Source organism: Thalassophryne amazonica, chromosome 6 (genome assembly GCF_902500255.1).
Source record: "Thalassophryne amazonica chromosome 6, fThaAma1.1, whole genome shotgun sequence".
Lineage (NCBI taxonomy): Eukaryota > Metazoa > Chordata > Actinopteri > Batrachoidiformes > Batrachoididae > Thalassophryne > Thalassophryne amazonica.
The window spans coordinates 99,116,851-99,127,836 of NC_047108.1; the positions used below are offsets into that span (position 1 = coordinate 99,116,851).

The 10,986-nt window shown below is 41.7% G+C and overlaps 1 protein-coding gene across 1 annotated transcript; it reads right to left on the reverse strand.

Moving 5' to 3' along the window:
- Positions 1-9,820: 9,820 nt before the first annotated feature.
- Positions 9,821-10,772, reverse strand: LOC117512734 (acidic mammalian chitinase-like). Its single transcript, XM_034172919.1, has 3 exons — positions 10,519-10,772; positions 10,293-10,417; positions 9,821-10,200 (listed from the first exon to the last, which is right to left on the reverse strand). Exons 1-3 carry the CDS (start codon positions 10,672-10,674, stop codon positions 10,056-10,058), a joined length of 426 nt encoding a protein of 141 aa, XP_034028810.1. The 5' UTR covers positions 10,675-10,772; the 3' UTR covers positions 9,821-10,055.
- Between the last annotated feature and the right edge of the window lie 214 nt (positions 10,773-10,986).

Here is a 10,986-nt window from a genome sequence, read left to right on the forward strand (position 1 = left end):
TGACATCATTGGAGTAGTTGTATTTTGCTGTGCTGTAGGACTATGTGGCATTGTAGTTGTCGGAGCAGGTGTCTTTTCAGTTGTGGTCATGTGTGCACTTGTGAGGATTGTTGGTGTGGTTGTGGGGGTGGGTCTGGATGCAGCTGTTGTATCATGCTCTATGTACTCGCTTCTGGAGCTGCTTGTGGAATTGCTGTCTGTGGTGGTAGCTCCGAGTGTAGTTTTGGGTGTGGGAACAGAAGTAGATGTGTTTATATCTGTTGTTGTTGTCGTCAGTGGTGTAGTTGTATTTTGGGGCGTTGTAGGCTATGTGGGATTGTCATTGGAGCAGGTGTCTTTTCAGTTGTGGTCATGTGTGCACTTGTGAGGATTGTCGGTGTGGTTGTGGGGGTGGGTCTGGATACAGCTGTTATATCATGCTCTTTGGACTCGCTGCTGGAGCTGCTTGTGGAATTGTTGTCTGTGGTGGTAGCTCCGAGTGTAGTTTTGGGTGTGGGAACAGAAGTAGATGTGTTGATAGCTGCTGTTGTTGTCGTCATTGGAGTAGTTGTATTTGCTGTGCGTTGTAGGACTATGTGGCATTGTAGTTGTCGGAGGAGGTGTCTTTTCAGTTGTGGTCATGTGTGCACTTGTGAGGATTGTTGGTGTGGTTGTGGGGGTGGGTCTGGATGCAGCTGTTATATCATGCTCTTTGGACTCGCTGCTGGAGCTGCTTGTGGAATTGTTGTCTGTGGTGGTAGTTCCGACTGGAGTTTTGGGTGTGGGAACAGAAGTAGATGTGGTGATAGATCTTGTTGTCGTCATTGGTGTAGTTGTATTTCGCGGCGTTGTAGGACTATGTGGGATTGTAGTTGTCGGAGCAGGTGTCTTTTCAGTTGTGGTCATGTGTGCACTTGTGAGGATTGTCGGTGTGGTTGTGGGGGTGGGTCTGGATGCAGCTGTTATATCATGGTCTTTGGACTCGCTGATGGAGCTGCTTGTGGAATTGTTGTCTGTGTTGGTCGTTCTGAGTGTAGTTTTGGGTGTAGGAACAGAAGCAGATGTGGTGATAGATGTTGTTGTTGACATCATTGGAGTAGTTGTATTTTGCTGTGCTGTAGGACTATGTGGGATTGTAGTTGTCGGAGGAGGTGTCTTTTCAGTTGTGGTCATGTGTGCACTTGTGAGGATTGTTGATGTGGTTGTGGGGGTGGGTCTGGATGCAGCTATTGTACCATGCTCTGTGGACTCGCTGCTGGAGCTGCTTGTGGAATTGTTGTCTGTGGTGGTTGCTCCGACTGGAGTTTTGGGTGTGGGAACAGAAGTAGATGTGTTGATAGCTCTTGTTGTCGTCATTGGTTGTAGTTCTATTTCGCGGCGTTGTAGGACTATGTGGGATTGTAGTTGTCGGAGCAGGTGTCTTTTCAGTTGTGGTCATGTGTGCACTTGTGAGTATTGTCGGTGTGGTTGTGGGGGTGGGTCTGGATGCAGCTGTTATATCATGCTCTTTGGACTCGCTGCTGGAGCTGCTTGTGGAATTGTTGTCTGTGGTGGTTGCTCCGACTGGAGTTTTGGGTGTGGGAACAGAAGTAGATGTGTTGATAGCTCTTGTTGTCGTCATTGGTGTAGTTGTATTTCGCGGCGTTGTAGGACTATGTGGGATTGTAGTTGTCGGAGCAGGTGTCTTTCAGTTGTGGTCATGTGTGCACTTGTGAGGATTGTCGGTGTGGTTGTGGGGGTGGGTCTGGATGCAGCTGTTATATCATGCTCTTTGGACTCGCTGATGGAGCTGCTTGTGGAATTGTTGTCTGTGTTGGTAGTTCTGAGTGTAGTTTTGGGTGTGGGAACAGAAGCAGATGTGTTGATAGATGTTGTTGTTGACATCATTGGAGTAGTTGTATTTTGCTGTGCTGTAGGACTATGTGGCATTGTAGTTGTCGGAGGAGGTGTCTTTTCAGTTGTGGTCATGTGTGCACTTGTGAGGATTGTTGGTTGTGGTTGTGGGGGTGTGGTCTGGATGCAGCTAGTTGTATCATGCTCTATGGACTCGCTGCTGGAGCTGCTTGTGGAATTGTTGTCTGTGGTGGTTAGCTCCGACGTGTAGTTTTGGGTGTGGGAACAGAAGTAGATGTTTGATAGCTCTTGTTGTCTTCATTGGTGTAGTTGTATTTCGCGGCGTTGTAGGACTATGTGGGTGTAGTTGTCATAGTGTTGCTATTTGTGTGGATTGTTGGTGTGATTGTGGGGGTGGGTCTGGACGCAGCTGTTATATCATGCTCTTTGGACTCACTGCTGGAGCTGCTTCTGAAGTCACTGTCTGGTGTGATAGTTCCAGGTGTGGTTTTGGTTATGGAAATCGAAGTAGATATGCTTGTAGTTGTTGTTGCAGTAGTTTTAATTTGGTGGGCTGTTGGCGTATGTGAGATTGTAGTTGTTGCAGTCTGTATCTTTTCAGTTGTTGTTGTGGTTGTTTGTGAAGTTCCAATAGGTACATTAGTTGTTGGCGTAGCAGTAACTGTGGTTGCAGTGGTTGGTGTGTTTGAAATGGTGGAATCATCATCAGAATCATCGCAAGCATCATCACAGTCTTCTTCAGACTGTGTGTCGGAGTCATCTTCACTGTCATCACAAGGACCATCACTGCTTTCCTCAGAGTTCATATTTGTGACTGTGGTTGTGGGTGTAGGTGTCGTAGTGAGTGTGGTTGTTGGCGTGGCACTATGTGTGGTTGCGGTGATGGTTGTGTTTGAATCTGTGGAATCATCGTCAGAATCATTGCAAGCATCGTCACAGTCTTCTTCAGACTTTGTGTCGGAGTCATCTTCAGTGTCATCACACGGACCTTCACTGCTTTCCTCAGAGTTCATATTTGTGATTGTGGTTGTGGGTGTAGGTGTAGTAGTGAGTGTGGTTGTTGGTGTGGCACTATGTGTGGTTGCAGTGGTGGTTGTATTTGAATCTGCGGAATCATCGTCAGAATCATCACAAGCATCATCACAGTCTTCTTCAGACTGTGTGTCAGAGTCATCTTTGGTGTCATCTTCACATCTGTTGTCCTCGACACTGTCATTGTCATTGTTTTTGTCAGAGTTCATATTCGTCAGTAACGTTGGTGTCACTGTAGCAGTGATTGTGGTAGCGGGTGTGGTGATTGTTGTAGCTGTGGTGGTGGGTCTGTTTGAAACTGTTGCATCATTCTTGCCTGAGTTGGAATTGGAGTCATTGCCAGATTTACTGTCACTGTATCTGTCATGTTGTGTTTCAGCATTCACATTTGTCATTGAAAGCGGTATTGCTGTAGTAGTGGTTGTGGTTGTTGCAAAAGCTTTAGTTTTTTGTATGAGGATGGCTGTGGTTGTTGTGGTTGCAGTTGTAGTGCTGGGTGTGGCTGTCATTCTGTTAGTCTGTGGGGCTGCATTTGTGTTTTTTGCGGTAGTGTGTATGGTTGTAGTTGTGATGATTGGTGTAGTTGTGGTGGGATTATATTTAGATGTTGTGATTCTTGATGTGGAGGTGGTTGTGGGTGCAGTTGTAGCTGTGGCAGTAGGTGTTGTCCTCATTTTGAGTGTGGCTGTAGTCGGTGGTGCTGTGGTAGTGGATGTAGTTGCAGCAGTGCTCGTACTTGTGGCAGCATGTCCACTTGACGTTGTGCTGGTCTCCGTGTTTGTGGAAGGAGAAGTGGTTCTGGTTGCGTTAGCAGGTGTGTTTCTTGAAGTAGGTGTAGTTGTCTCATGTTCAGTGTTCTGGTTTCTGATTGTAGAAGTCTCTTCTGTTGGACAAGGGGGCGTTAAACCAGGATAACCTGAAAAATAATATAAAAATGGAGTTAAATGTTTGGGTAGTCGATGTTCTGCATTTGAATATGTGTATGTATGTCTAATGGATCTAATGAATCTTGTTTTACTTGCACTGATTGTCTGATCCTTTCACATGTGCTTTTTGGTAAAAAAAAAAAAAAAAAAAGTCACAAAAGAATATTGTATTGATGAAGATCTAGTCTATAGTCGCATAATGTACATGAATAGCAGACCCAGCTTTTAGGAAATGAAAAGACATTGGGCAGTGCACTCTCAATTGAGAGCGGGTGCTATAGGGGTAAAATATGATGCATATGACATAATTGATCTATTTCTGGGGTCAAAACCAGTTTTTGGGCAAATTACACTCAAAGAAAGTGAAAATGCAAAGAAAAATTGACAATGAAGCGGGAAAGTGGACGTGATGCAGTTTGTTTTTGACCCGGAGCTCAAACATATCAAGGTGGTTTTGCAGGCGAGAGAACGGAGCTACTCTGGTTCGGCGTGTAGGCTAACACTTAACAGACACAATGTTTCCCATTTGCCTCGTCTTCCCTTCTCCACTGGGAACCGAAAAAAAAAAAAACAGCTTTCGCGATTGCTTTGGTGATTGCAGCTGAAAACAAAACCGTACACCATTTTTTCATGTGAAGTTATGCTGTGTATATATTGCACAACGGGAGCGGCTGTACCCATAAGTGGTCAAATCCCGCAGTAGCAAGCAGGGTTCAAATGAGACTGCGCAGCCCTATTGAAAGAAGTCAAAGTTCCTTTCTAGCTTCAAGTAATTTCAAAACCATACATACAGTATGTTGAGAGAGAGAGAGAGAGAGAAGGAGGGAGTGTCTTCTTTGTCTTCATTCATATAAAATTCTCTCCATAGACCTGGAGTTTTAAAACATAACTGCTGGTAAACAAGCATAAATTAAAGGTTTAATTGCCTGATTTTATCAACATCTGCATGGAAGCACTCATTTTATCATAGCCCCCATTTTGTGCCCCTGTTCTTTGTCTTTAATGGATTAATTCATCCAGAAGTCCTTTCCACAGGACTGTGTGGATGTAGAACCATATTATTATTTATTTTTTTAGCATTTTAGAACATAATCACTGTTGAACAACCTGCAAATAAAGGTTTATTTGTCTGAATAATCAATGTCCCTTTCTTTTCTTTTGCAGCTAGATTTTTACAAAATCCCTTTAGCACCGCAGTGAAGCAGTATGTGACTGTTATTTGAGTTTGACCATGTAAGTGCTGTGGAATAATAAGAAAGTAATGGCTTACTTCTTTGTTTTCATACATTTGTGTGTGTAAATGGTTTCTCACTAATAACCACACTTGCTCCTCATCTGTCAGAAACTGAACTTCCAGAAACCATCCAGCAGGGGGCAGACACATCTATGAGATATTTCATAGTTCAGACAAAGTTTCTTTTTGATTTATCTGGGGCATAAAAGTTCACGTGAAAGACTTTGTCCTCATTCTGTGTCCCTTTAATTTCCTGAGTTAAAAGATGATAGCATGATTAGAGTTTTCCAAAGCATAGGTATGTTGCAAATAGGATTCCCTTTTTTAGAATTTAGAAAATATCCATTTTCATGATGCACTGTTTTAGGGAGGACCAAAAATTTTGGACATGACTAATTTTTGCTTTAATAACCATAAATATATTGTATTGTCACCTAAGGTGCAAAAGTTCCTATCATGCAAAGATACAGTGGTGTTTTAGCAGTAATTTGTACGGTGCATCCAGAAAGTATTCACAGCGCTTCACTTTTTTGACATTTTAACTTACAGCCTTATTCAACACTCATCTTCAACCGCTTAGTCCAATTAAGGGACCACGAGGAGCTGGAGCCTATCCCAGTAGTCATAGAGTGCACGGCAGGAGGCCAGTATGTCACAGGGCCACATATAGACAAACAAACACAAGCAGTCACATCCGCACGCACACCTATGGACAATTGAAAGTTTCCAATCCACCTAACCTACGTGTCTTTGGATGTGGTTGGAGCATCCTGAGGGAATCCACGCAAAACAAGGGGAGAACACACAAACGCCACACAGAAAGCTGCACATGGTTGTCCTTCTGTAAGGTTTTCGCTCCACAGAGGAAAGTTGCAGGTCTGACAGAGTGACCATCGGGTTCTTGGTCACCTCCCTGACTCTGATTTGGAATTATTTTATCATCGGATCTGTGCAATTATTGAGGCGTCTACCCTCTAAAATGCACTGATAGATGTAATGAATGTGTTTATCCCCTCCAGCCTGAAAATGCTATAACTCAAAAACAATGAATACGATCATTGTGTACATCTCCAAAGAAGAAGAAGATGATAATGAGGAGAAACCTTTTAAGATTTGGTGAACTTTGATGCATGAGATCATTCGAAAAAGTAACTTGTTTTACTTTTACAATCTCATAGACATGCCTGCCACCTGCTGGATGGTGGGTGAATGCTGGCTTGATAAATAAACCATTAACACTGGATACGTCCTGACACTCAAATAACAGAACAAGAACACACAACCCAGCAGAAAGGAGTTTGTATGAATTTTGCAGAGGCGGAAAAAGATTGTGAGGACCTTACTTGTGTTAAGTGCCTTGAAGAAACCTTGTTGTGATTTGGCGCCATATAAATGAAAATAAATTGAAAGTGAAAATTGCACTCCAATCTTACATTCTCAATCTGCTGGTGGAATTGTCAAGTTTTGTTGAATCTTTTAACCTTAATAATTTATACTTGCATACGCAGAAATGGTACCATTTGGCCACCATTTGGTACTACATAAATAAATGGAATTCAGTTTATTTATATAGTAACAAATCACAACAGTGCTGTCTCAAGGAGCTTCACATGTAAGGTCTTACCTTACCAACCTCTCTGAGCAAACACACAGGTGACAGTGGTAAGGAAAAACTTCTTCAGTCATATTTGAGGAAGAAACTTTGAGCAGAACAGACTCAGAGGAGTTTAGGCACTGTTTAGGCCAACAGCTACAAAGTTAGAAGCAGTTACAAAAAGAGTATAATAGTGCAACATCCATCTTAAGGCCAAGTCAACACAGTCCAACATCTAGAGTTGTCTTCCACACTTGCTTCCAGTGTAGAAGGTTCCCAGTTCAAAACCCACCCCTATCCTTTCTACAGGTCATATGGAGGTGTGTCAGGAAGGGCATCCAGCTTAGAACTTGACCAATAACATGCAGATCAACCTCGGATCTACTGTGGCAACCCCAAAGCAAGGGAGCAGCCAAAAGGACTTACTTAACTTATATAGATTTTTAAGTTTACACTGTGTATATAATTAATGTTTTCTTATCTGTTTTTGTAGTTGCAGTACTTTGATGTGCTTTTATCCTGAAAATTCAATGCAAATGTTATTTTAATGGACAAATTTTCACCCTGCATGATAAAACTAAGGGCGCACATTTCAGAAGGTTGCATTTCATACAATGGCCAACAAATTGTTTCTAAACATTTCCCCACTGCTACCATACCCTAGGATAGACTGGGCAGTCTCTGCACTCTTTTAGTTTACCTGGAATCAGGAGATCGTGCAGGTGCTTGATTAGTGGGTATCTGCCTTGCTCACAGAACTCTCCCTTGAAGTCATCCAGGTCTAGTGCCCAAACAAAGACTCCACCAATGCGGTTTCTTTTTAGGTAATTGACCTGGTAACACAACAAAGAAGTAAAATTTGTACATTACTCATTTATTTTGTAAAACCTCTCTGTACTAATGGTGTAAGCATGCTAATCACTGGATAAACTGAACTGTTAACTGAACTGTAAAGCAGCAATGCATAAGAATCTCACAATGAATTCATTAACCAGTACAGACAGCTTACAAATATAATTACATATTATGCATTGCAGTCCACCTCCCCATCTATGTGTGCATGAATTATACTTCCACATTTACACTGTGCATGCTGCACTAGCATAAAGATATAAAAGTGCACGGTACAAGTTAAGATGGTATTATCAGTGAAAGAAATGAGTTGTGACACTTGTGCTTGTTCCCTTAAAACAAATGAGTACCTTAGCACTGATGCTCTCTTTGTTGTCAAATCCAATCCACTGCATTTCTGTGGTGGCATATGGAACTTTCTGATCCTCAATCCACTGGACTGAAACTCCCTCAAGATAAAGGCAAATCTGGATGATAAGAGGTTGATATCACAACAGTATTACTATAAAAGGACACTTGTCATGGCATACACGGAAAATTAGAACCTGACCGATATATCGGTTGGCTGATAATATCAGCTGATATCAGCCTTTCACCAGCATATTGCTGTCAGTGTTATTCCACTGATATCAGTACTTTTAAAAACACAACAGGCAATTAATGCAGAAACACAGTGACTCGTGGAACTCTTGTCATTACATATTTTGTCCACCAGAGGTCGCTCCAATGACATTCTTTCAATGCTATTAAATATGGCTGGAAGAGACAGAAACAAAGTGAAGCAACTGCCAGTCATTTTTAATTTGAATGGCTGTTTTACAATAACAAGAGAAAAGTCACTATGTTGCCAGCTAGGTGGCCCCAAAATAGACAAGAAGTCTATTTTATGCAAATGCTGACTGATGCGATTTCCAGTTTGAGTGTAGGCAGCATGACGCATTGGTTGTTGGTTATATTTATAGTTACACTGTTAAACCGAACACTCCATTTTAATACAATAATTAAGTTAATGTAACTCAAACTTTGAAAAAAGTTATAGTCACTCATTTCCATTAATTAAACTAACTCAAAAATTAATTGTTGTCATAACAACGCAGTTCCTTTAAGTGCATTTAAAGTTTTGGGGCATTTAAGTGTTGGTGATGTATTTCTAGTGCATTCCATTCACTCATTTTAATTGAGTTTATGTAACGGAGGCCAGCAGGTGTCGCTGTGCATATGTAGTTAGTAAACATCACGCTCAACAGCTTAAAATAATTCTCTGGTCACAAGGCCAGAGCCCTGGGTTTTAGCCTTCTGGTTAGAGAGTCTGACTTCCATGCCAGAGATCGTGAGTTCCCGTCCCAAGGGGAGTGAATGGGCAGAGCACACTCTCACGAGCGCCACTAGCTTAGCTTATGGCAAGCTAAAAGTGGACGCTCTCATTTCAGCTGAATTTCTAGCCAGTTTCTGTGTATTCTGTGTTACTACGCGCCCACGGCCGACGTGCTTGTGCAAAAAGTAGTTCCTGTGAGATAATGAGTATATCTCCTCTAAATTAATTCTAAAATTTACCAGTAATAAAATTATAAAGATAACTGAAATTTTAAGAGTGGCCGTAATAAATATTTAAGAAACTTAAAGTTGAAAAGCAGCTTCACCTGTTATTGCTCAAGCACATTGTAAACATTGACACGATGGAGTTTGCTGCGGAAGAGTTCAGAAAGATACGATTGGAATGTTTTGATTGCAATTTACAGTTCGCGATGAAAGACATGGGTGTTAACTTCGTGTTAAAGTCAGAACAAGAAGCTGCACTGAAAGATCTATGTGGGACAAGACACATTCTGTGTATTGTGGTTCCAACGAGAGCGGCGCGCTGAGCAGGGTGGTGAAAGAAGTCTGGCAAGCTCAATCTGTGGGCACGAGCTATCCCACAAGTCCAAAATAATAGAGATGTCGGTCCAGTGAGAGCGGCATGCTGAGCAGGGTGTGGGCAGAGTCATAACAGCACAACACAGAGTCAACAAGTAAACCAAAGAATGCATCAAAAAATCTAATCCAAAATATAATGCAAATTTTTTAGGCAGAAATTTGTGTGTTATTTTTAATTTTTATGTTTATAGCTAGTTTATAATAAAGATAATGTTTAAAACTTCAAGCCTCAGATATATTTCTTTGTCATAAGGGTTGATCAGGAGTAATTGCCATTGTTAATGCATATCATAAACGGTTTACTCGCTAATATCGTATCGTAGTGGCCGCCAAAAATCCATATCAGTTGGGCTCTACATAAAATCATTTAAATATTATACTATTGAAATAGAGTACACAGCTTTCACAGTTACCTCATAATAGCTCCAGAAGCCCGGCTCATTGGTGTAACAGCCTTCTTCTGCAGGACCACTGGTTTTGGTTCCGACGTTAGTGGATTCACAAGAGAGGCTGAAAGCTCGTCCATATGCAGCTATCCCCATATTTAGCTGTTCTGTACATGATCCCTGCTCCTGCCAGTACTTCATGGCATAGTCCTTAAATGTAGAAACCAAAATATATATGAGAGTGAAATACATTCTAAATAGAAATGTGCTGAGTGAGTTACAATTCAGTAAATTTCTCCACTTGCAGTGTTCGAATAAATGTGGGCTCCAGTGTCTTTAGGTCCTTTGTGTAACGGGCTGTGATGTCCAGTGACATTTTCCCATGGTCCATGATAGTCAAATGTCTTGACGTTAATGAAATCCAGGTACCTGAGGGGAAAAAAAAAAACATCATCACACGCTCTTGTCTTAATTAGAATTTGCTCTATAATCACTGAGACAATGTGAGGACTAAATATTACTTGGAAATCTCTGGAACCATGTAACCAGTATCGATTAGGCTTTTCTCAGCAGCCACAGTAGCAGTAACCATTAATACGGGACGATGAGTTTCTGTTGCATCAGCTTCAAAGGCCTCTTTGAGTTCCTGTGTAGTGGAAGAAGGGACCAGTGTCAGCTGATTGATACAGTCTCGTACTGCTCATATGAACACATGATACACAGATGGAACATATATACAAGCCTAACCTGGCACAATAGTGTGAATCTGTGCTTATCGTGCTGATCTGTTCCATCTCCTCTTGGAAACCTCCAGTCGAGGTTCAGTCCATCAAATCCAGAAGATCTCAGCAGAGTGACAGAAGATTTGATGAACTTTTGTCTGTTTGCTTTTGTTGACACCATTGTTCTAAACCTGTCAAAACAGTTGCATAAATTAGTCTCCTAAAGATGTCACAAACTGCATTTTGATGACATACTGTAGTTAACCAGGGCTGAAAAACGGGCATTAAGGTTTGCAGGTAAAAAAAACCTCAGACAATAAAGTGATGCATCTTAAAAACATTTTCAGGTCTCTGTGAAACAACCCATTTGCCTGTGGTTTTAAATGGTAACGAGCTGTTGGTCATTACACCCCAATTCCAAAGGGAGCGGAACAGGAGCAACATATTGACTAACAGGTTTGTCTTCCTCCAACAGACCATGTGGGTGTGTCAA